The sequence below is a fragment of the Salmo salar genome, chromosome ssa06 (assembly GCF_905237065.1).
Source record: "Salmo salar chromosome ssa06, Ssal_v3.1, whole genome shotgun sequence".
Lineage (NCBI taxonomy): Eukaryota > Metazoa > Chordata > Actinopteri > Salmoniformes > Salmonidae > Salmo > Salmo salar.
In genome coordinates this window covers 64,249,405-64,275,918 of record NC_059447.1, presented here as the reverse complement: position 1 = coordinate 64,275,918, position 26,514 = coordinate 64,249,405, and the positions used below count along the sequence as shown (strand labels likewise).

General features: G+C 42.3%; 1 protein-coding gene across 1 annotated transcript; it reads left to right on the top strand.

Annotated features, from left to right (window-relative positions):
• Positions 1-12,928: 12,928 nt before the first annotated feature.
• On the top strand, positions 12,929-23,483 carry LOC106607916 (neuromedin-B receptor). Its single transcript, XM_014205395.2, has 3 exons — positions 12,929-13,461; positions 17,540-17,885; positions 22,495-23,483. Exons 1-3 carry the CDS (start codon positions 13,061-13,063, stop codon positions 22,876-22,878), a joined length of 1,131 nt encoding a protein of 376 aa, XP_014060870.1. The 5' UTR covers positions 12,929-13,060; the 3' UTR covers positions 22,879-23,483.
• Positions 23,484-26,514: the final 3,031 nt, after the last annotated feature.

The following is a 26,514-nucleotide window of genomic DNA, read 5'->3' as shown; positions in this document are numbered from 1 at the left end:
GTATAACATAATGTCCTAGGTGTGTCATCTGATGAAGATCATAAAAGGTTAGTGCTGCATTTAGCTGTGGTTTGGGTTTTTGTGACATTATATGCTAGCTTGAAAAATGGGTGTCTGATTATTTCTGGCTGGGCACTCTCCTGACATAATCTAATGTTTTGCTTTCGTTGTAAAGCCTTTTTGAAATCGGACAGTGTGGTTAGATTAAGGAGAGTCTTGTCTTTAAATAGCTGTAAAATAGTCATATGTTTGAGAAATTGAAGTTATAGTATTTCAAACGATTCAAAAATCGCGCCACTGAATTCAGGTGGCTGTTACGTAGGTGGGACGAATTCGTCCCGCCTTGCCCATAGAGGTTAACAGAAGTTGACAGAGTCCTGTGAAGTGTCTGACATGTGGAAAGGAAAACTAGTGGACCTTATTGCTCAGTATGAAGGCATCTTCTCCAGGGACCGACTTGACTGTGGAGAAGCGAAGAACGTCATCCACCGTATCCGACTCAAAGATGAAAAGCCTTTCAGGCTGCTGTACAGGAGGGTCTCTCCATCCGACTACCAGAAACTGAGGCAGACGTTGGAGGAAATGGAAGAGCGGGGCATCATCCGAAAGTCCAGTAGTGAGTGGGCCTCCCCCCTTGTCCTGGTTTGGAAGCCATCAGGAGAGTTGAGAATTTGCACTGATTTCAGATGGTTGAACCAGAGGACAGAGAAAGATGCATACCCATTGCCCCATCAAGCCGATACTCTCACTGCTTTGGGAGGGAACTGCTTCTTCAGTACTATGGATTTGACTTCGGGATTCTACAACATCACCATACATGAATATGACCGCAAGTACACAGCGTTCACAACACCCACAGGTTTATTTCAGTACAACAGAATGGCTCAGGGGTTATGTAACAGCCCAGCAACATTCGCCAGAATGATGACCTCAATCTTCGGCGACCAGAACTACTTGTCCCTCCTGTGCTACTTGGATGATCTCCTGGTTTTTCGGGAAGAGTGAGCAGGAAGCCCTGGACCGTTTGAAATGGTGTTCTGCCGCCTTAAGGAACACAACCTGAAGCTAGTGCAAAAAAAAAAATCCCTCAGAAAATCTGTCAAGTTTTTAGGCCATATCGTCACGGCAATCATGTCTGCAATCAACAACATCACAGCAGCTGACCTGATGGAAAATGATGGGAAAACACCTTCACCCAACAAGGTCAGATCATTTCTTGGTATGGCAAACTATTATTCCCACTTCATTGTGAGTTTCTCAGGTTTAGCCAAACCACTGTTTCGTCTGATTGCAGGACAGAAAAGTAAGTGGAAAGGAGAAAAAGGAAAACCTCATGGCGGGGCCCTAAAACATCTGAAACCTGAAGACTGGACTACTGAATGTGAGGAGGCGCTGGAGAAGCTAAAGGTTTCAGTCTCCCACACAGCCATGCTGGGTCACCCAGACTTTAGCAGACCGTTTGTCCTATCAACAGATGCATCAATGGATGGCTTAGGTGCGTACTTAGCCAGACATTTGAGGGTGAGAGTAGGCCCAGACCAGTAGCCTTTGCAAGCAAGACTCTGTCGAGGTCCCAGTCCCGTTACCCAGCACACAGATTAGAGTTCTTCGCTCTTATGTGGGCTGTGTGTGATAAGTTCACCCATTGGCTGAAGGGGAATAGATTCACAGTCCTAACAGATAACAACCCCCTGACATATATAATGACGAAACCAAAGCTAGACGCCTGTGAGCAATGGTGGTCTCTAAACTGGCCCCCATCGGCTTTGACTTGAAGTACATCCCCGGGCCACAGAATGTCCCAGCAGACCTGCTTAGTCGACAGCCGTTCGTTGGAGCTAGGAAGGCGAGTGAGTTCCCAGAGTATGTGACTTTAGAGTCCATCCAGGACGCATTCAAACTGTCAGTCAATATCCAAGGTGGTGAGATCCTGGCTCAAGTCTCTTCTGAAGGAGTGAAAGCAGTTTTGGAATCCTGTCTGGAGTGGGATGCGAGTGTGCCAGTGCGCAACTTCCAATTAGCCCAGTATTCTGCCAGCATCTTTCAGCATGAAGGGGGAGCGGCTACTCTTCCAGTCCTTTCTTCTGATGTGATACGGAGAAAACAGAAGGCGGATCAGGTGCTGGCCCGAGTGGCATACTTTGTTGAGAGGAGGAGGAGACCTTCGCGGAGAGAGAGGGCTCATGAGACTGCCCAAGTGTTGAGAATGCTGAAGCATTGGGATAAACTCGAAATCAAGGATGAGATCCTCTATCGAAGATCTAAGGACAGAGTTGTCAAGAAGAGGTACCAGCTGGTGGTGCCAGACTTCCTTAAAGCCATCGTTCTGAGGGGAACCCATGACGAAGCCAGCCACCAAGGCCAGACTAGAACACTCCATTTGGTATGTCAAAGGTTCTTCTGGACTGGAATGGAAGGGGAAGTGAAGAAGTATGTCTCCTACTGTAAACGCTGTGTGGTTGGCACGACAATGAAGTCAGAGGCTAGGGCACCTTTGGAATCTATACAGACCAGCACAGCGTTAGAACTGGTGTGCATAGACTTCTTGTCAGCAGAAGGAAGGGATGGAGAGAGCGTTGATGTACTCGTCATCACAGACCATTTTACAAAGCTGGCACATGCGTTTCCTTGCCCGAACCAGACAGCAAAGGTGGTTGCCCAGAAGTTATGGAACCAGTTCTTCTGTGTCTATGGGTTTCCCCAGCGGATACACTCTGACAAAGGAGCAAACTTTGAGAGTCACTTAACCTGTTAGGGCTAGGGGGCAGTATTGACACGGCTGGATAAAAAACATACCCGATTTAATCTGGTTACCACTCCTACCCAGTAACTAGAATATGCATATACTTATTACATATGGATAGAAAACACCCTAAAGTTTCTAAAACTGTTTGAATGGTGTCTGTGAGTATAACAGAACTCAAATGGCAGGTCAAAACCTGAGAGATTCCTTTACAGGAAGTGGCCTGTCTGACCATTTCTTGAACTTCTTTTCCATCTCTATCTTTTACTAAGGATCTCTGCTCTAACGTGACACTTCCTACGTCGTCCATAGGCGCTCAGAGCCCGGGAAAAAACAGAATGTCATCATCCCAGCCCCAGGCTGAAACACATTATCGCCTTTCTCAAGTGGCCGATCAAGGGACACTGGGCTTAGGCGCGTGACCCGACCGCCCCCGCCTTTGTGATTTTTTCCTCTGTTTGCCGAAAAGGAGATTCCCTGTCGGAATATTATCGCTTTTCTACGAGAAAAATGGCGTAAAAATTGATTTTAAACAGCGGTTGACATGCTTCGAAGTACGGTAATGGAATATTTAGAATTTTTTTGTCACGAATTGCGCCATGCGCACGACCCTTCTTTACCAATTCGGATAGTGTCTGGAACGCACGAACAAAACGCCGCTATTCGGATATAACAATGGATTATTTTGGACCAAACCAACATTTGTTATTGAAGTAGCAGTCCTGGGAGTGCATTCTGACGAAGACAACAAAAGGTAATCAAACTTTTATAATAGTAAATATGATTATGGTGAGTGCTAAACTTGCCGGGTGTCTAAATAGCGAGCCCGTGATGCCTGGGCTATGTACTTAGAATATTGCAAAATGTGCTTTCACCAAAAAGCTATTTTAAAATCGGACATATCGAGTGCATAGAGGAGGTCTGTATCTATAATTCTTAAAATAATTGTTATGCTTTTTGTGAACGTTTATCGTGAGTAATTTAGTAAAATGTTAGCGAATTCCCCGGAAGTTTGCGGGGGGTATGCTAGTTCTGAACGTCACATGCTAATGTAAAAAGCTGGTTTTTGATATAAATATGAACTTGATTGAACAAAACATGCATGTATTGTATAACATAATGTCCTATTGTTGTCATCTGATGAAGATCATCAAAGGTGAGTGCTGCATTTAGCTGTCTTCTGGGTTTTGGTGACATTATATGCTGGCTTGAAAAATGGGTGTCTGATTATTTCTGGCTTGGTACTCTGCTGACATAATCTAATGTTTTGCTTTCGTTGTAAAGCCTTTTTGAAATCGGACAGTGTGGTTAGATTAACGAGAGTCTTGTCTTTAAATAGCTGTAAAATAGTCATATGTTTGAGAATTGAAGTAATAGGATTTTTAAGGTTTTGAAAATCGCGCCACAGGCTGCAAGTGGCTGTTACGTAGGTGGGACGAATTCGTCCCGCCTAGCCCAGAGAGGTTAATCGCAGAATTGCTACAAGTGTCAGGAGTCAAAAAGTCCCATACCACTCCATATCATCCTATGGGCAACGGTCAGACGGAAAGATTCAACAGCACGCTCTGTAACATGGTCCAATTGTTGCCAGTGAGAGCAAAAGAAAGATGGCCCCAGATGATACAGACACTCACCTTCTCGTACAACTCTACCACACACGAAACGACAGGATTCGCACCGCTCTTCCTGGTGTTCGGCCATATTCCACGGCTGCCAGTGGACATCATGTTTGGAGGTACCTTGAAAAACGAAGACGTGTTGACTCATGATGAGTATGTTAACTCGTTCCAAAAGGACCTGCGAGAGGCTGTCAGGATCGCTCAGGCCAACACCACTGAAGCTCAGAAAAAGCAAGCAAGGCAGTATAACAAGAGAGTGAAAGGCACTGCCCTGGAGATTGGAGACTGAGTTCTCTTGGCAAATCGAAAGGAAAGAGGAAAAGGTAAACTTGCCGACTTGTGGGATTCAACGGTCTATGTCATCACTTGGAAAGACCCGTCTGTGCACATCTACAGAGTCGAAGATCCTACTACCAAGAAGAGTAAGGTAGTTCATCGAAACTTCATACTGCCAGTGAACTTCCTGCCGGTGGGACAGACAGACGAGATGTCCACAGTAGCCTCTACTGTTTCAGAAGAGGACATAAACGTCTGGATTCTGGATTCTCGAGGGCCAGAACCCTGAGGGGCCCACGGAAGCTGAAGCTCAAAAATCTTTGTGACTGGAAGATGGAGTAAACATGAGAGAGGCTGATCCTCAAAGCCCAGGGAAGGACATGATCTCAGGACAAGCAGCTAACTCAAGCACAGGAAGCTCCTCAAGGATGCCTGGTGATGATTCAAGTGATCCTTCTGAAGATGACACAAGTAAAAAAGCAACGTCAGTGAGCAGTCTAGATGGCATCAGCAGTAGAAGTTCATCATTCAGCGGCTCTGGATGCATAAGATCTACTAAGAAAAGAATGAGTAACCAGAGAGAGGTAGAGAGCAGAAACAGCCAGACGGTTTGAGTTCACTGATACAGTCCTGAGACCCAGCGAAGGCACCTTGAGAACTCGAACTGGAAGAGTTGTGAAGCCTGTCAGAAGACTTTTAGAGTCAATGAGTCAAGTGATTGCTGAGCCGGACAAAAGAGAGCATCTAGCTGCCCCAATTCAAGCCCTATCAACTTTTGTTGAAGTGACAGTACCCCGGTGAAACAGAGGCCAGAGGATAGATTAAGGAAATGAGAAATACTTTATTAGGGGGTCATATGTTGTATGTATATGGGCGTATTTCTACCTGGCAAAGTCTCTTTGCTGTCCTCCTGGACGACTCTTGGTCAAGGTTACCCCTGTGGAGGAAGAACTCTTACCTTATGTCTTAAAAAGGTTATTCCATCAAACTTCAAATTATTAGAATAGTACACAACGCCGAACAGAACAACCAGGTTGAGGGTCAGTGGCCCAAGCCTGCGAACAGGAATATTCCAAGTTCAGACAGAAAGGGGGAGTCAGATCGCTATGATCGCCAGGAACTTTACTTTTGGTGTCTATATTTATTGGTGCTGCCTGTTGATGTTAGCTAGGCAGCTACAGTAGCTGAATGATGTTAACACCTTCAGGTTTTGTTTCATTAACCTCTTACATCTAGACGTTCCGCTAGCGGAACACCTGCTCCAATATCCAATGATAGGCGTGGCGCGAATTACAAATTCCTCAAAAATACAAAAACTTCAATTTTTCAAACATATGACTATTTTACAGCATTTTAAAGACAAGACTCTCCTTTATCTAACCACACTGTCCGATTTCAAAAAGGCTTTACAGCGAAAGCAAAACATTAGATTATGTCAGCAGAGTACCCAGCCAGAAATAATCAGACACCCATTTTTCAAGCTAGCATATAATGTTCCAAAAAACAAAACCACAGCTAAATGCAGCACTAACCTTTGATGATCTTCATCAGATGACACACCTAGGACATTATGTTATACAATACATGCATGTTTTGTTCAATCAAGTTCATATTTATATCAAAAACCAGCTTTTTACATTAGCATGTGACGTTCAGAACTAGCATACTAGCAAACTTCCGGTGAATTTACTAAATTACTCACGATAAACGTTCACAAAAAACATAACAATTATTTTAAGAATTATAGATACAGAACTCCTTTGTGCAATCGAGGTGTCCGATTTTAAAATAGCTTCTCGGTGAAAGCACATTTTGCAATATTCTGAGTAGATAGCCCAGCCATCACGGCTAGCTATTTAGACACCCACCAAGTTTAGCCCTGACCAAACTCCGATTTACTATTAGAAAAGTTTGATTACCTTTGGTGTTCTTCGTCAGAATGCACTCCCAGGACTGCTACTTCAATAACAAATGTTGGTTTGGTTCAAAATAATCCATTGTTATATCCAAATAGCGGCGTTTTGTTTGTGTGTTCAAGATACTATCCGAAGTGTAAATAAGGGTCACGAGCACGACGCATTTCGTGACAAAAAATGTCTAAATATTCCATTACCGTACTTCGAAGCATGTCAACCGCTGTTTAAAATCAATTTTTATGCCATTTTTCTCGTAAAAAAGCGATAATATTCCGACCGGGAAAGCGTGTATACGTACAAAGAGAGAGAAAATAAAAGCATGGGATCCCCTCGTGCACGAGCCTGAGTTTCATAGTACTGTGACCAGCCACTATCCAAACGCGCTACTTTTTTTCAGCCAGAGCCTGCAAAGCCACGATTCAGCTTTTTGCCGCCTTCTGAGAGCCCATGGGAGCCGTAGGAAGTGTCACGTAACAGCAGAGATCCCCTGTATTGGATAGAGATAATCAAGAATGGCAAGAAATGGTCAGACAGGGTACTTCCTGTACAGAATCTTCTCAGGTTTTGGCCTGCCAAATGAGTTCTGTTATACTCACAGACACCATTTAAACAGTTTTAGAAACTTTGGAGTGTTTTCTATCCAAAGCTAATAATTATATGCATATTCTAGTTTCTGGGCAGGAGTAATAATCAGATTAAATCGGGTACGTTTTTTATCCGGCCGTGAAAATACTGCCCCCTAGCCATAACAGGTTAAATGTATTTTATTTCATCTGGGTGCTTGCATCACCTACTAACACCCTGGTACTACCCGTAGCTCCCGTTCTCAGTCCGAGAAAACACAGAGAGAAAGGTATGTCTTGCAGATTACTCCTTTGTAGAAGTCCATAACATGAAATAAATAAAACATCCCAAGGTTAATGCTGTAGATATTTTTATAAGGGAGTGTGAGACTATTGAAACATGTAACTTTCAGAGTTTTATTGTTGTTATTAATATACACTGCTCAAAAAAATAAAGGGAACACTTAACCTCTCTAGGCTAGGCGGGACGAATTCGTCCCACCTACGTAACAGCCACGGCTATCCTGTGGCGCGATTTTCAAAACCTTAAAAATCCTATTACTTCAATTTCTCAAACATATGACTATTTTACAGCCATTTAAAGATAAGACTCTCGTTAATCTAACCACACTGTCCGATTTCAAAAAGGCTTTACAACGAAAGCAAAACATTAGATTATGTCAGCAGAGTACCAAGCCAGAAATAATCAGACACCCATTTTTCAAGCCCATGTCACCAAAACCCAGAAGACAGCTAAATGCAGCACTCACCTTTGATGATCTTCATCAGATGACAACCCTAGGACATTATGTTATACAATACATGCATGTTTTGTTCAATCAAGTTCATATTTATATCAAAAACCAGCTTTTTACATTAGCATGTGACGTTCAGAACTAGCAAACTTCCGGGGAATTCGCTAACATTTTACTAAATTACTCACGATAAACGTTCACAAAAAGCATAACAATTATTTTAAGAATTATAGATACAGACCTCCTCTATGCACTCGATATGTCCGATTTTAAAATAGCTTTTTGGTGAAAGCACATTTTGCAATATTCTAAGTACATAGCCCAGGCATCACGGGCTCGCTATTTAGACACCCGGCAAGTTTAGCACTCACCATAATCATATTTACTATTATAAAAATTTCATTACCTTTTGTTGTCTTCGTCAGAATACACACCCAGGACAGCTACTTCAATAACAAATGTTGGTTTGGTCCAAAATAATCCATCGTTATATCCGAATAGCGGCGTTTTTGTTCGATGCGTTCCAGACACTATCCGAAATAGTAAAGAAGTGTCACGCGCTTGGCGCAATTCGTGACAATAAAATTCTAAGTATTCCATTACCGTACTTCGAAGCATGTCAACCGCTGTTTAAAATCAATTTTTACGACATTTTTCTCGTAGAAAAGCGATAATATTCCGACAGGGAATCTCCTTTTCGGCAAACAGAGGAAAAAAATCCCAAAGGCGGGGGCGGTCGGGGTCACGCGCATAAGCTAGTGTCTCTTGATCGGCCACTTGAGAAAGGCGATAATGTGTTTCAGCCTGGGGCTGGAATGACGACATTCTGTTTTTTCCCGGGCTCTGAGCGCCTATGGACGACGTGGGAAGTGTCACGTTAGAGCAGAGATCCTTAGTAAATGATAGAGATGGAAAAGAAGTTCAACAAATGGTCAGACAGGCCACTTCCTGTAAAGGAATCTCTCAGGTTTTGACCTGCCATTTGAGTTCTGTTATACTCACAGACACCATTCAAACAGTTTTAGAAAATTTAGGGTGTTTTCTATCCATATGTAATAAGTATATGCATATTCTAGTTACTGAGTAGGAGTGGTAACCAGATTAAATCGGGTATGTTTTTTATCCAGCCGTGTCAATGCTGCCCCCTAGCCCTAACAGGTTAAACAACACAATGTAACTCCAAGTCAATCACACTTCTGTTAAATCAAACTGTCCACTTAGGAAGCAACACTGATTGACAATAAATTTCACATGCTGTTGTGCAAATGGAATAGACAACAGGTGGAAATTATAGGCAATTAGCAAGACACCCCCAATAAAGGAGTGGTTCTGCAGGTGGGGACCACAGACCACTTCTCAGTTCCTATGCTTCCTGGCTGATGTTTTGGTCACTTTTGAATGCTGGCGGTGCTTTCACTCTAGTGGTAGCATGAGACGGAGTCTACAACCCACACAAGTGGCTCAGGTAGTGCAGCTCATCCAGGATGGCACATCAATGCGAGCTGTGGCAAGAAGGTTTGCTGTGTCTGTCAGCGTAGTGTCCAGAGCATGGAGGCGCTACCAGGAGACAGGCCAGTACATCAGGAGACGTGAGGAGGCCGTAGGAGGGCAACAACCCAGCAGCAGGACCGCTACCTCCGCCTTTGTGCAAGGAGGAGCAGGAGGAGCACTGCCAGAGCCCTGCAAAATGACCTCCAGCAGGCCACAAATGTGCATGTGTCTGCTCAAACGGTCAGAAACAGACTCCATGAGGGTGGTATGAGGGCCCGACGTCCACAGGTGGGGTTTGTGCTTACAGCCCAACACCGTGCAGGACGTTTGGCATTTGCCAGAGAACACCAAGATTGGCAAATTCGCCACTGGCGCCCTGTGCTCTTCACAGATGAAAGCAGGTTCACACTGAGCACATGTGACAGACGTGACAGAGTCTGGAGATGCCGTAGAGAACGTTCTGCTGCCTGCAACATCCTCCAGCATGACCGGTTTGGCAGTGGGTCAGTCATGGTGTGGGGTGGCATTTCTTTGGGGGGCCGCACAGCCCTCCATGTGCTCGCCAGAGGTAGCCTGACTGCCATTAGGTACCGAGATGAAATCCTCAGACCCCTTGTGAGACCATCTGCTGGTGCGGTTGGCCCTGGGTTCCTCCTAATGCAAGACAATGCTAGACCTCATGTGGCTGGAGTGTGTCAGCAGTTCCTGCAAGAGGAAGGCATTGATGCTATGGACTGGCCCGCCTGTTCCCCAGACCTGAATCCAATTGAGCACATCTGGGACATCATGTCTCGCTCCATCCACCAACGCCACGTTGCACCACAGACTGTCCAGGAGTTGGCGGATGCTTTAGTCCAGGTCTGGGAGGAGATCCCTCAGGAGACCATCCGCCACCTCATCAGGAGCATGCCCAGGCGTTGTAGGGAGGTCATACAGGCACGTGGAGGCCACACACACTACTGAGCCTCATTTTGACTTGTTTTAAGGACATTACATCAAAGTTGGATCAGCCTGTAGTGTGGTTTTCTACTTTAATTTTGAGTGTGACTCCAAATCCAGACCTCCATGGGTTGATAAATTGGATTTCCATTGATTATTTTTGTTGTCAGCACATTCAATTATGTAAAGAAAAAAGTAGTTAATAAGATTATTTCATTCATTCAGATCTAGGATGTGTTATTTTAGTGTTCCCTTTATTTTTTTGTGTCTTTTCACAATACTATTGCAGGTATGGTTCTATTGTCTAAGAATTAAGATTATAGATCCGTTGTATTAAGGACTGGTTATTATTTTATACTATACATTATGGCTTTATGTATGAATGTGATTGTGTGAGTCCGAGAAAACACAGAGAGAAAGAACAACTTGTCAGATGGTGCATTGGAGAATGATGTGTTCTGGTCCTGTCTTTTCACAATACTATTGCAGATCAACATAAAAGCCAAAAAGACAGCCGTGGTGTCGCTCTTCATTTCTTGGTTCTCCTGTGGTACATATAAAACCAGCTACACTTACATTTGAGGACAAACACCTCTGACAAAAAAAATAAAAAAATAGTTTCATCCATGCAAAACATTGGTTGCTATGGAAAAATAACGGTTGCTATGCAGGTCGGCTAACGTTCTCACTAAGGGTGCGTTCGTAAATTCACTCTGGAGTGCCAGAGTGCGCTCTGGGGGTTGTATATTCAGAGCTTGTCAGTTCTAAATTTCGCTTTAGGAGCGCACACTGGACACTGGCCAAGGAGGTTGATCCAAGTGTTCTGACCTCACAATGGCAGTCAAGCCCCCAAGCTAACTGGCTAACTTTGTCTAGCTTGCTAGCTACTTCCAGACACAATGAGAGAACACCTCACTCTGACCATTTTACTAGCCCTAGCAGAGCTGGTTAGGCTGTTTTCATGCTATCCAGAGCATTGGTGACTGTAACTGAATTATGCTTCTTTGCCGACGTTTACTGACACCAGCCATATTCAACCGGTATTGAGCGTTCATACATCCATCAGTTATTCTGCGCTCTGGCACAGTCAGAGGAGAGTGCTCTATAATCAGGGGGTAGATAGCCAGAGTGAATTTACGAACGCACCTTTAGTTAGCCAACTGAAGCCACAAACTCTACAGCTGGAAGGGCAGCAAACGCTCAATTTTCATCTGTTTTCAAGGTGTTTCTATTGACATTTAATTGGATATAGCTATCCATTATAATAATATTGTTGCATGATATCGCCTATATCAGAAAAGTTGATGTTTCGTCCGTGCACAGCATTCTCTGTATAGGGGCGAGATGGCATTTCAAAAGTTAAACTTTGTTTCCGAGGTCAGACAGGCAGACACCAAGGTTTATACAAACCATCACTGTTGGAAATAAAATGCTAACCTAGAAGCAAGAGGAAATAATGTGTTAATAAATGTGTTATTGTTTTAAATTGGTCGTGTGTCAGAGATAGAATGTTGGCTGCATGTGTTTGTCCATTAGCAGGGCTTTGGAATACAAAAGTGTGCATTCTTAGCCCAGGTTAGCCCAGGGTAAACAAATGCCTGTGTGAACACAGGATAAGCTAGGCCAGGGCCAGTCTTAACTTGAGGCTAAGATAGCGCGGGGCTAAGAACAACGCAGCGTGAAAAGGCCTTCTGTGTGTTCTGTGGTAGGATTGAATAGACCGTAATCACCGCAGCTGTAGCCACTGTGAGCATTGTCGAAATCAAAACCCAACCCTAAAGTAGGCCTAAGTCATGACAAAACTCTGTTTTGGACGAGACTGACTTCACGCCCAAATTATCCTATTTACACTTTGTAGTCAATTTTGACACTAGAATAAATGTTTCTGACTAATATCGATGCCACATAGGCCGTTTTTATATCAAATAAGATTTGTATTACGTTTTCAGTTGCGCTTTGATAGATGTGACCAACTCTCTTATTAACTCATGTATTAGCCTATTTATATTGTTCCTAACATCAGTCATTGTCCAGAGGTATTAACATTCAGCAGCCATACCTTCAATTGCTTTCTTTTAACTCCTGTATGGGGAATAAGCCAGCGAAACGTTCGTTTATGTTCTGATTTAGGCTACTTCACTCCCCCCTCGAATTACCTCTGTGAGTCTCTCCCCCTAACTTTACCACCCTCACTGCTTTCCGTATTTATGGCGTTTCTACAACCCTTCACTTTCCTCAAAGAAGGACACCATACAAGCTCTTACAAACCCGCAGGCTGATAATAAAACACCTGCACAGGAGATCAACATCCTGCTCACTTTGAAGGAACAATGAGTGGGTTCAGTTTTGAAAAATTACTTATTGGATTTTCCTTAGTAGACCCAAAGAAAACCTCATCCTAATTCACACATCTTTCGAAGCACAGCTTTCTCATCCTAAACGTGACAATTGTATTTGGTGCTAATACAGTGGCCTAGCATAGCCTATAGTTTATTCCGTTTATATTCGATAAACTTACCACTATGAAACGGTATGTGAGTAGCATTGACAATGCTACACATCACACTCAAAATTGGTGTGACTTCTTTTTCCGTCATCGTTGCTGTTGGCTACGCTATGCGTATTGAAAAAGTGCCTCCTTTTGCGCTTCAGTCATTGTGGCTTGAGTCGCGCAACACTGACATTTCAGCACTTTCTTGGAGGGGCAGCTTCAGTGCCATTTTATCAAGGTGATTATTGTACAAATCCCCGAGAAGCAATGGATAATATTTTAGATAACGTATCTTTTACTGGACATTCTGTCTTTTATAACTTTACTGTCGATTGGATACCTGCTGAAAGGGAAACTATTGATTTTATTATAAGATGTCTCATACCGACTGTGTATATTCTGATCATAACGATTGGGTTGTTGGGGAACATTACCTTGGTTAAGATTTTTATCACCAACAGTGCAATGAGGAGCGTCCCCAACATATTTATTTCGAGTTTGGCAGCTGGGGATCTTTTGCTTTTGGTCACTTGTGTTCCAGTGGATGCGTTCAGATACTTTTTTGAGGAGTGGATCTTCGGTGTTGTGGCTTGCAAACTAATTCCGGTCATTCAACTCACTTCAGTCGGAGTCTCGGTGTTCACTCTCACTGCACTAAGCGCAGACAGGTAAGATGAAGAGTAGGATAATGTCAAATATCCTTAATGCCAATATTGTTGTGTATACTGTACCTAACTTACGTCATTGTAAATGTTATGGCAATTGCATGCTAACGTGATAGAACAATTAACATACAGTGCCTTCAGGAACGTATTCAGACCCCTTTTCCCACATTTTGTTACATTACAGCCTTATTGTCAGGTTGTCATAAAGAACGGGACCAAGGCGCAGCATGTGTAGAGTTCCACATCTTTATTCCAAAGTGAAACTTCAAGCAAAAACAAATAAACGAACAACTAAACGTGACTACGTTGTGCACAAACACAAAACAATATCCCACAAACACAGGTAGGAAAAATAGCTACTTAAATATGATCCCCAATTAGAGACAGTGATTACCAGCTGCCTCTAATTGGGAATCATACAAAACACCAACCTAGAAAATATAAACTAGAACACAACATAGAAATATTAAGCTAGACTACCCCCTAGTCACGCCCTGACCTACTACACCATAGAGAAACAAGGGCTCTCTATGGTCAGGGCGTGACACTTATTCTAAAATGGATAACATATGTTTTCCCTCAGCAATCTACACACAGTACCCCATAATGACAAATCGAAAACAGTTTAGATATATTTGCAAATGTATACAAATAAATACCTTATTTACATGGGTATTCTGACCTTTTGCTATTAGACTCGAAATTAAGCTCAGGTGCATCCTGTTTACATTGATCATCCTTGATATGTTTCTACAACTTGATTGGAGTCCACCTGTGGTAAATTCAATTGATTGAACATGATTTGGAAAGGCACACATCTGTCTATATAAATAAGGTCCCACAGTTGATAGTGCATGTCAGCAAAAACCAAGCCATGAGGTCGAAGGACTTGTCAGTAGAGCTCAGAGACAGGATTGTGTCGAGGCACATGTCTGCAGCATTTAAGGCCCCCAAAAAACCGTGGCCCCCATCATTCTTAAAATGGAAGAAGTTTGGAACCACCAAGACTCTTCCTGGAGCTGGCTGCCTGGCCAAACTGAGCGATCGGGGAAGAAGGGCCTTGGTCAGGGAGGTGACCAAGAACCCGATGGTCACTCTGACAGAGCTCTAGAGTTCCTCTGCGGAGATGGGAAACCTTCCAGAAAGACAACCATCTCTACAGCACTCCACCAATCAGGCCTTTATGGTAGAGTGGCCAGACGGGAGCCACTCCTCAGTAAAATGGCACATTGTAGCCCATTTGCCAAAAGGCACCTAAATACTCTCAGACCATGAGAAACAATATTCTCTGGTCTGATGAAACCAAGATTGAACTCTTTGGTCTGAATGCCAAGCGTAACATCTGGAGGAAACCTGGCACCATCCCTATGGTGAAGCATGGTGGTGGCAGCATCATGCTGTGGGGATGTTTTTCAGCGGCAGGAACTGGGAGACTAGTCAGGATCGAGGGAAAGATGAACGGAGCCAAGTACAGTGAGATCCTTGACGAAAACCTGCTCTAGTCTGCTCAGGACCTCAGACTGGGTCAAAGGTTCACCTTCCAACAGGACAATGACTCTAAGAACACAGCCAAGACAATGCAGGAGTGGCTTCGGGACACGTCTCAATGTCCTTGAGGGGCCCAGCTAGAGCCTGGGCGTGAAACCAATCGAACATCTCTGGAGCGACCAGAAAATAGCTGTGTAGCAACGCTCCCCATCCAACCTGACAGAGCTTGAGAGGATCTGCAAAGAAGAATGGGAGAAACTCCCCAAATACAGGTGTGCCAAGCTTGTAGCATCATACCCAAGAAGACTAAATGCTGTAATCACTGCCAAAGGTGCTTCAACAAAGTACTGAGTAAAGGGTCTGAATACTTATGTAAATGTGATATTACCATGTTTTATTTATTAAATTAACAAACATTTCTAAACCTGTTTTTGCTTTGTCATGATGGGGTATTGTGTGTAGACTGATGAGGAAAAATCTATTTTAGAATAAGGCTGTAACGTAACAACATTTGGAAAAAGTCAAGGGGTCTGAATACTTTCCGAAGGCTCTGTATGTAATTATTGATTAATCAGTTGTTATGACTATGATTATTTTTAATGACAAGTGTGTGATCCATAAACTATATCCCCAAGTGTTATCATAATTGAATGCTGGGCAATTGTCACTGACAAATCTGTTCATTTTTTGATTGACAGACCAAGTGTATCCCCAGAATTATTTTAAAGGGATCAAATAGTGTACACCTGCTGGTTGTACTAACTTCAATAAGCCCAATTTGTGTTATATTGTTTTATTCAGGTAAGACACGTGGTTAAATGGCCATTTATCTTCCCTGGAAGGAGCAGCATGAATGCAGAGATTGGAATAGATTGATACATGAGACATTCAGGAGGCGTCACAGTCAGAAGTATCTGCACAGAGCATCATTTACTGTCTGCGTGTGGATGGTTAAAAGGGCAAGCATGCCCGCATCTTTGTTTGGGACCTTAATTTGACCCAGCCCCCACTTTCCTTTCCTACCCTCCACATACCCTCACCAAGACCACTGGTGCTTGGAGACATTGACCTTCTCAAGTGACCATTCTATACCCCCACAAATAGCTTGTCTTCTGGTATTAAGAGCTCCTTCCTCAGTTAAAAGTTCACTGATGTCATGAAAATTCCTGGGCTGCCAAATATTGATTTAGTAATTTTTTTTATTATTATTATCAAATTAAAGCCCATGGGATTTTCTGATAAAAAATAATACCCCATTGTGCAGGCCATGATAGGGGTCGGAAGATGGTGCAGGGCTTTGTAATTTGCCTTTCTATGTCACTGACCGTAATCCAGAGCGATATCAGTTGGAGGAAATGTTTGACTGTGTCACTCTTCACCGAAATGACCATGACCATTGGCCATCCCTGTCACTAGGGGCTATTAGGACAGCCATATGGTGAGATTACAGTCTACAGCTGTTCTCTCTATGGTCTGCTTAGTCCATTTGAGCATGTAATGTGAGCAATGGAAAATACACCATTTATATGCTTACCCTATGTGATGGCTTTAAAGAATGTAATCTTGTTAGCACTCCTTTGGGCACTTGCTCTCAAGCATAAAAACACAAAGAAGTGGGATTACAGCGGTTTACTACAATAAATGCATAAGCCCAGCCTTGTTTTCTCTGGTGAGATATCAAAGACTGTCAGTTTTTCTGCACTTGTCTGTTCTTGCCTGAGGCAGCGTGGTGTTTGACTATGGGGGATTTCTACAGGGGCAGAGGGCAGCTGAGGCTGGTGTAACAGCACAGTCAAGGGCTTCCAATGGAGATTCTCCTTCAAACCAGACATTTTATCAGCAGAAATATAATTTAGAAAATTGTCAGAAAGTGAAAAATCTTCCATCATAGAAGCATAAAAAAAGCCTTCATGCCCTGTGGAGCACACTTCCTCTGTTGCACCCTCATTTAATATATTTCTCCCCATTATATGACTTAGCAGGAAGGGATTATTCTGTGCACATAGCACTGAGTGTTGATTTACACAGGAGATAAGTCCAAAGTCTAACCTTCAAATGAGTTGCATTGATCAGCTTGTAAACATTTTTGTTTCAACATGTAGATGCACTTTGGGAGCAGTGCAGGAACACATTGCTGTTTCAGTTGAATAATTAGAATTTCATTCAGTGGCAATTATTGTAATTAATATGAGTTTGTTGTAGTCAAGACAGTAATTAATTAGCTAGTGCAATCATAATGCACTTCATAGGTCTCCTACATGTTTATAATATCACCAACAATCTATGAAGCTACTATTCTATGCCAATGGACTCAGAGATGTCATGTCTTTGTCAAAGCCTCTTAATTTTGCAAAGAGGAAGAAAGTTAATTAGATTGATTAAATATAATCACAATAGCAAGTTGCTCTGGATATGAGCGTCTGCTAAATGATTAAAATGTAAATGTAAATGATATTTCAATTTACACAAGGAAATTAGAGCAGTAAGGACAGCTGGACATTTAATTGCATGAAAAAGACTGCTTTTAATGTAATTTCAAAGGATCAAGATGAAGGAGCACTAATATTTTTCTATGGTTTTGTTGTGTTTCCAGGTACAAAGCCATTGTGAATCCTATGGACATCCAGACATCCAGTGCTGTGTTCTGGACATGTCTGAAAGCTGTGTCCATCTGGGTGATCTCCGTCCTGCTGGCGGTGCCCGAGGCCATCTTCTCCCAGGTAGTACACATCCAGGACAAGAATGTGACCTTCACCGCCTGCGTGCCCTATCCCCTTTCCAACGACATGCATCCCAAGATCCACTCCATCCTCATATTCCTAGTGTACTTCCTGATTCCCCTGGGGATCATCTCTGTATACTACTTCCACATCGCCAGGACTCTGGTCAAGAGTGCTCACGACATGCCTGGGGAGATCAGTGAGCACACGAAGAGACAGGTAGGTAACAACAACAGCAACATGTTGCTGCCTGTATCTCAAACATGTCACAAATGAGGTTTGGCTGTTGCAGATGTGGTTATTTGGAATGCTGGACGGCATATTAAGAACATCAGGTAACTTACTGGATGTCTTTGGCTGCTAGAGTGCATGTTAAGTTAGAGTGCACGTTGAGTTAGAGTGCACGTTTGAAGTCAAAGAAACTGAACTGCATCACATGTTTTCTCACAATTTCTGACATAACCTGTAACAAGGGTTCCGGAGTTTTCATGGAAGGAGGCTCTAGGTTTTAATGCAGATATTTCCATATGTAGCCTAATACACCAAGTAAATATTTAAAGTTTGTAAAGGGCAAGTACAGGACATTGTCAAGATGTATCACTGATTGTTGCATGGATTCTTGATCTTTACTGTCTACAGGGGTAATAAATGATAGGTCAGGGGAAGGGTGAGGTAAATTATAAATGTAAGCAATGATCTGGTCGACTGCATTTAATTGAGGGTCCATTGACCAAAGCATAGTAAATCAGATGCTTCTTTGCCGTTAAGAACATCCAATGAATCATCAAACAAATGGGCTTGAATCCAGATCAGGGCCCACCCAGAGCATGAGTAAACAGATGCAGTCCAAAATCCAAACCCAGCTTCCAATCATTGACATCCTGACTCAGACCTAGACCTGAACCCAAGTCATAATATATTCAAGTAGCCCCAGGAGCTTGTTGACACTGACCAATGTGAGGTTGTCATCAACAATGAGCAATACATAGTTGTCACGTCCTGACCAGTATAAGGGTTATTTGTTATTGTAGTTTGGTCAGGACGTGACAGAGGGTATTTTGTTTATGTGGTTCGGGGTGGTGATTTATTTAGTAGGGTGTTGGTTTAGTTAGTTCCGGGTTTTTGGGGTTATGTTCTATGTTTGTATTTCTATGTGGTCTCTAGTCTTTTGTATTTCTATGTCTAGTTTATTGGGGTTGGACTCTCAATTGGAGGCAGGTGTTTTCTAGTTGCCTCTGATTGAGAGTCCTATATATGGGTATGTGTTTGGTTAAGTGTTTGTGGGAGATTGTTCTTGGATTGCTGTGTTGCCTTCAAGACTGTTATTTTGTCGTTCATCGGTTTGTTATTTTTTGTATACGTGTTTGTTTGGTTTTTTCCTTCTTTTCCCGTCAATAAAGAAGATGAGTATACATGTCCCTGCTGTGTTTTGGTCCTCTCCTTACGACATGTATGACAATAGTAAACACTAGTGATGAGTAGTGCTGGAAGGCCTCCATGTGTTGTCTTATTTACAGTCAGTAGGTCCTCCAATTGAGGGAGCCCTAACTGTCCACTCATTTATAATGTTAGACAACAAGAGGGCTGGGTCCCAGCTATCTTTTAGAGTAGATACAGATTTATACTAGATTCACTGGGTGCGACACAGAAAAATACAAGAAGCAAGGAGGATGACCGAGTCATTGCACTTAAGCTTCCACTGTCTCTGCCTCACAGTAATCCCAACTAATCAATGTTATTGTCTCCAGATTTTGTATTTTTTTTTGTATTTGAAATCAAATTAAATGAGTTAATAATCTGGGTGTACCTTTGGATTAGAAGGACAACACAGACTATTGACGTGGTGCATTGTGGTTGTGTTCTATTAGACATGCCCTATGGGGATCGGGCTGTAGAGGCTCAAGTTTCATTAAGAAGAAAACTCTGATAGCATCAGTCCCTTTTGAAAAGCAGAAATGTATTTAACATTAATTATATGAGAAGCTGCAGAAGCCTGATGAAAGACAGGCTAGAGAGAGAGAGAGAGAGAGGGTGTGTGTGTGAGAGAGAGAGAGAGAAGACGAGAGAGAGAGAGAATATGCAGACTAAACATAATTCTGGTAAGTGTTCCAGACATTACAAAATATTTCTTGAATCACTATCACATCTAACAGGCATGACTTTATGAATAGTTATAGTAACAGTGGTCTTAACTGCTGTACAGTCAATTTTCAGTAAAGGCATTAGAAATAGGGCTTCTAGATCTCATCTAATCTTTTTTCTTTTGATTTACTCTGGAATAGAGATGGGTCCCTCCAATGGTATTTTTTTTTTTTACATAGATTTACAATTTAATATCAACAATAATGCTGTCCAGGCAGACACTGCTAGTGAATATGATTTCAGACGTGATATGTATGAATGAAAAGATACAGTCCAACCATCTCCCTTTGCCAGGGCTGTGTTATGCTGTTATGATAACTAACAATCGGTCTGAGAGGGCACAACATCTCCGTCTACTTCTCTGTTATTAAAATAGTTTCTACTGATCCAATGCTACAGCTGTTTTAGTAGCCGCATCAACTACATTCTATTTCAATGAAGCCCTTTATCTACTTCCCAGAGTCAGATGAACTTGTGGATACCATTTCTACAGTATGTCTCTGCGTACAGTAAGTTAGAGGTAGTTTTGTGAGCCAATGCTAACTAGCGTTAGCACAATGACTGGATGTCTATGGTCACAGCTTGATAGCTGTGACCGCAGATGGCCAGTCATTGTGCTAACGCTTGTTAGCAATTGCGCTAACGCTAGTTAGCAACTTCCTTCAAATTGAACCCAGAGACATAAAAATGGTAGACCAGTTCATCTGACTCTGGGGAAGCAGATAAAGGGCTTCATTGCCAAAATCCCGAAGTATTCCTTTAAAAACAATTGAAATGTTCACCATGTTCTCATCAACTTAGACAAAAATGTAGAGCTTATGAAATCTTAGTTTACTCCTCTGCTTTTCAAATCTTTACTTCATGTAACATGACCATCTCATTTATAATTAATACCCCACACTTCTTGCAGAGACCAGCGAATACAACAATGAATAACTAACTGTGATGTGTTAATAACAATGCAGAAAATGTCAGTTTACCAATGAAAGATTGTTGATACTGTGCCAAATCAAACAAAATTACTCAATTTGATATCCCTATCAATGGTTACCATCTTACCAGATATAACAGCTTACTATTGACTTACCTTTTAATACTCTTCTGAATAATTTAAAGTCCACTTCAATACAAGATACTGTCATGAACAAAATAAAGTCAAATGATCATGCCATTTTCTTCTGTTGAAAAACCTAAAAGGATCTTGGGAAGAGTGCCAGGATCACTTGACTTGACTTGATAGCTGGCTGCCAATGAACAGCGAGCTAAACCATGACATTTACCCAGGCTATTAAACTTACACAGGGTTGATTTTCAGAGTGCCATCTCCTGCTCACCTCACTGATAGTTTCAAGTCTACCTATTTGAACCTATTTTCAAACAATCTTAGCAGTACTCAGAAGCAATAGTCCTGCCATCAATACTATTTGCCAGCCACTCTACTGTGGAATGAAGTATTGATTGGACTGGACCTTTTAGTTTCACATTTCCGCTTACGATGAAAGGTTCTCACAGTAAAGATATCTTTGACACTCCCTTATGCCGGGATACACTACACAAATTCGCCACGTTTTTGCCATCCCCGAAAATGTTCACGATCGGAGTAAAATTCTATGAAATTGGGCTAGGATCATTACATCGCGACTCGCGTAGTTTGGGCGGGTGAAGGACTCACAGATGATGCCTGTTCCGTTCTCCAGACCCCTGTCGGATGTCCTGAAATATTTTGATCGTGCATCTTGCAGTATGAGCAGTGCTACGACGTGATTTGGCAAGGACTACTGTCAATAGCCAATGAGCACTCAGCATGTGATACCAAAACAATGATCGCAAAGAGAGAAGGAACAACAAACAACACGCACGGTGTGGACGGAGGTGATGAAAGTCAGATTGCTGGAGCTGTGGAGAGAACGCAGCTGCCTTTTCAGTATTACCTACCTCTGTGTCCTACCATGGCACAAACAACAAATATATTGAATAGAAAGTATCTAGCATGCTAACTATAGGCTATAACTTTAATAAAACATGGTATATTACTTCCAATTCCCTCTGTAGAAAGTCCATACTTTCCATATCTGCCCAACCTTTTGCGAGTCCACATTCTGCGCCTTCCGTCTCTTTTGATGTTTCTGCACATAATAATAAGCACTTGCGCTGCTGGTGCTGGCACATGCAGAGAACGAATAGGCCTACACCTCTGCAGTGTACGTAGCCTACAGTATGTTGGCTGATATAGCCTCAAACAAATCGCAGAATGTGAATACAAAACTGAAGCACATGCTGTAGTACAATCAAGATTTTAATTTGGTAACATTGCAGTGTGACATGTAATAATTGTAAAATACTAAATCCTATGTACGGTGTGGGAAGGCCTTAGAGAGCTGACTGAAGGGCAATCTAAGGGAGTACTGGTGGCTCTTGCTAGTGTGTTTGTTCATACTTGTTTGGTGTCTCTAGTAGATACTGTATTGAAACTGAAGGACAATAGCCATACTACTTGTAGCCTGTGCAAAATACAGAAGAGAGTAATTTGGACAAATTGTATTTTGTAGGCCTTCTCTATGCCTTCTGGAGGGAGGACTTCTGTATTTTGTACTCTGTAATCCTTCTGGAAGATTGACAGGGTTTTATGTTGAATATCATCATGTATTTTCAAACACTACATATTTATTTTCTTTCTTTTTCCAAGATGGAAACGAGAAAACGGCTGGCCAAAATTGTTCTGGTTTTCGTGGGCCTCTTCGCTCTTTGCTGGTTCCCCAACCATGTCTTGTACATGTACCGCTCCTTCAACTACCGTCAGATCGACTCCTCTCTGTCGCACCTCATCATCACCCTGCTAGCCCGAGTGCTAAGTTTCTCCAGCTCCTGTGTCAACCCATTTGCCCTCTACCTGCTGAGCGAGAGCTTCCGCAGGCACTTCAACAGCTCACTGCACTGCAAGAGGAAGCCCCACCACGAACGCAACACTAGCTACCTGCAGCACACCTCAGCCATAAGAATGACCTCCATCAAGAAGACCACCCCTACTGTCATCAACGGACATGGCAACAGCCAGGAGGTCACTCTGTAGGTTTAGGATGTCACCTGGTGACATGTAAGTGGTGGGAGTGGCACCAAAAAAGGTTACGTGCAAAGCTTTACAAGGTGAACTATTATGAAAAGGTCATGCATGTGTGCTAAACAGAAAATGCTTTGTTTGAAGCTGTCTTGTCTATACATTCCCCACAATGCCACATATCACTGCTGATGAGATGATCACCCGTGAACTGAACGTATACGGACATGTTGTCAACAAATCTGTCTTGAGAGATTCCGGTATCCACAATGTTCAATTTTTCATGTTTTGTTGTGTCAATCTGATACATGTTTCACTTTACACAGTTTGCATAGATATATACTGTCTGCGAAGCATACTGTCCAAACTGCAAACCCAAAGAGCAGGTAGTTGCTCCCACAACAGGAAATCTATGTCCATGTGTTTTTATTTAGTTATTTATTTCACCTTTATTTAACCAGGTAGGCTAGTTGAGAACAAGTTCTCATTTGCAACTGCGACCTGGCCAAGATAAAGCAAAGCAGTTCGACACATAGAACAACACAGAGTTACACATGGAACAAACAAACATACAATCAATAATACAGTAGGAAAATCTATATACAGTGTGTGCAAATGAGGTAGGATAAGAGAGGTAAGGCAATAAATAGGCCATGGTGGCAAAGTAATTACAATATAGCAATTAAACACTGGAATGGTAGGATGTGCAGAGGATGAATGTGCAAGTTGAGATACTGGAGTGCAAAGGAGCAAGATAAATAAATAAATAAATACAGTATGGCGATGAGGTAGATTGGATGGGCTATTTACAGATGAGCTATGTACAGGTGCAGTGATCTGTGGGCTGCTCTGACAGCTGGTGCTTAAAGCTAGTGAGGGAGGTAAGAGTCTCCAGCTTCAGGGATTTTTGCAGTTTGTTCCAGTCATTGGCAGCAGAAAACTGGAAGGAGAGGCGGCCAAAGGAAGAATTGGCTTTGGGGGTGACCACTGAGATATACCTGCTGGAATGCGTGCTACGGGTGGGTGCCACTATGGTGACCAGTGAGCTGAGATAAGGCGGGGCTTTACCTAGCAGGGTCTTGTAGATGACCTGGAGCCAGTGGGTTTGGCGACGAGTATGAAGCGTGGGCCAGCCAACGAAAGCGTACAGGTCGCAGTGGTGGGTAGTATATGGGGCTTTGGTGACAAAACGGATGGCACTGTGATAGACTGCATCCAATTTGTTGAGTAGAGTGTTGGAGGCTATTTTGTAAATGACATCGCCGAAGTTGAGGATCGGTAGGATGGTCAGTTTTACGAGGGTATGTTTGGCAGCATGAGTGAAGGATTTAATTTTGGATTGGAGATGTTTAATGTGAGTCTGGAGAGTTTACAGTCTAACCAGACACCTAGGTCTTTGTAGTTGTCCACATATTCTAAGTCAGAACCGTCCAGAGTAGTGATGCTGGACAGGCGGGCAGGTGCGGGCAGCGATTGGTTGAAGAGCATGCATTTAGTTTTACTTGCATTTAAGAGCAGTTGGAGGCCACGGAAGGAGAGTTGTATGGCATTGAAGCTCGTCTGGAGGTTAGTTAAAAACCTGTTGAGGACAGACGTTCTGCTAGCGGAACGCCTAGCCAATATCCAATGGAACAGCGTGGCGCGAAATACAAAACCTCAAAAACCCAATAATTTCAATTTCTCAAACATACGACTATTTTACACCATTTCAAAGATACATTTCTCCTTAATCCAACCACATTGTCCGATTTCAAAAAGGCTTTACAGTGAAAGCAAAACATTAGATTATGTTAGGAGAGTACAGAGACCAAAATAACCACCCAGCCATTTTCCAAGCAAGGACATGTGTCAACAAAACCCAAAACACAGCTAAATGAAGCACTAACCTTTGACGATCTTCATCAGATGACACTCCTAGGACATTATGTTACACAATACATGTATGTTTTGTTCAATGAAGTTCATATTTATATCCATAAACAGCTTTTTACATTGGCGCGTGATGTTCAGAAAATGTATTCCCACCAAAAATTTCCGATGAATTTACCAAAATACTCATCATAAACATTGACAAAATACATAACAATAATTTTAAGAATTATAGATACAGAACTCCTTTATGCAACTGCTGTGTCAGATTTTAAAATAGCTTTACGGAGAAAGCACATTTTTCAATATTCTGAGTACATAGCTCGCCATCACGGCCAGCTATTTTGACACCCGCCAAGTTCGGGGCAACCTAAACTCAGAATTAGTATTAGAAATATGCTCTTACCTTTGCTGTTCTTCGTTAGAATGCACTCCCAGGATTGCTACTTCCACAACAAATGTTGTTTTTGTTCCAAATAATCCATAGTTATGTGCAAATACCCCCGTTTTGTTCGTGCGTTCAGGTCACTATCCAAAGGGTAACACGCAAGCGCAATTCGAGACACAAAAAGTCAAAATGTTCCATTACCGTACTTAGAAGCATGTCAAACGCTGTTTAAAATCAATTTTTATGGTATTTTTAACGTAAAATTGTGATAATATTCCAACCGGACAATAGCGTATTCATTCAAGAAGAAAAAACAGCGAGCTCGCAGGACCGCGCATATCCAATCCCTTTGTTGCCAGGCAGACCACTCAGTAACTGAGCTCCTATACTCTGCCCAGTGACAGGAGAAGGCTAAAACCACTTTCTGAAGGCTTTAGACAGCCAATGGAAGCCTTAGAAAGTGCAACGTAACCCCACAGATACTGTAGTTTCGAAAGGGACTAGAAAGAAGAACTACAATTCTCACATCCTCCACTTCCTGGTTGACTTTTTCTCACGTTTTTGCCTGCCATATGAGTTCTGTTATACTCACAGATACCATTCAAACAGTTTTAGAAACTTCAGAGTGTTTTTTATCCAAATCTACTAATAATATGCATATTCTCGTTTCTGGGCAAGAGTAGTAAGCAGTTTAAATCGGGTACGTTTTTTCATCCGGCCGTGAAAATTCTGCCCCCTATCCATATCAGGAAGTTCGTCTAGAGGTTAGTTAACACAGTGTCCAACGAAGGTCCAGAGGTATACAGGATGGTGTCGTCTGCATAGAGGTTGATCAAAGAATCACCAGCAGCGAGAGCGACATCATTGATGTATACAGAGAAGAGAGTCGGCCCGAGAATTGAACCCTGTGGCACCCCCATAGAGACTGCCAGAGGTCCGGACAACAGGCCCTCCGATTTGACATACTGAACTCTATCGGAGAAGTAGTTGGTGATCAGTGTGCTGCTTAGCTTCCTCTACTGTCCAACTACCCTATACTGGGCTCAAACCAGTGATCCAGGTTTCCAACTGTTAATGGAAACCTGTACACCACTATTGCAGGACAGTAAGAGGATAAATGCCATATGAATTTGTTTATTAGATCACTTTGATAATGCCATTTCCTGTGCTATGTTTGAGTGTTTATCTTGAGATGCTCAATGTGACACAAATGTTTGCTGTTTTGTTGAGTAAAACATGTCCCAGTATGTTGAACTGCAAATGCTGCAATATGATTGCTGTAAAAAATAAAATAATAATATATACAGTATATATATATATATATATATATATATATATATATATATATATATATAACAAAATCAGCATATATATTCGAAACTACATATATATAT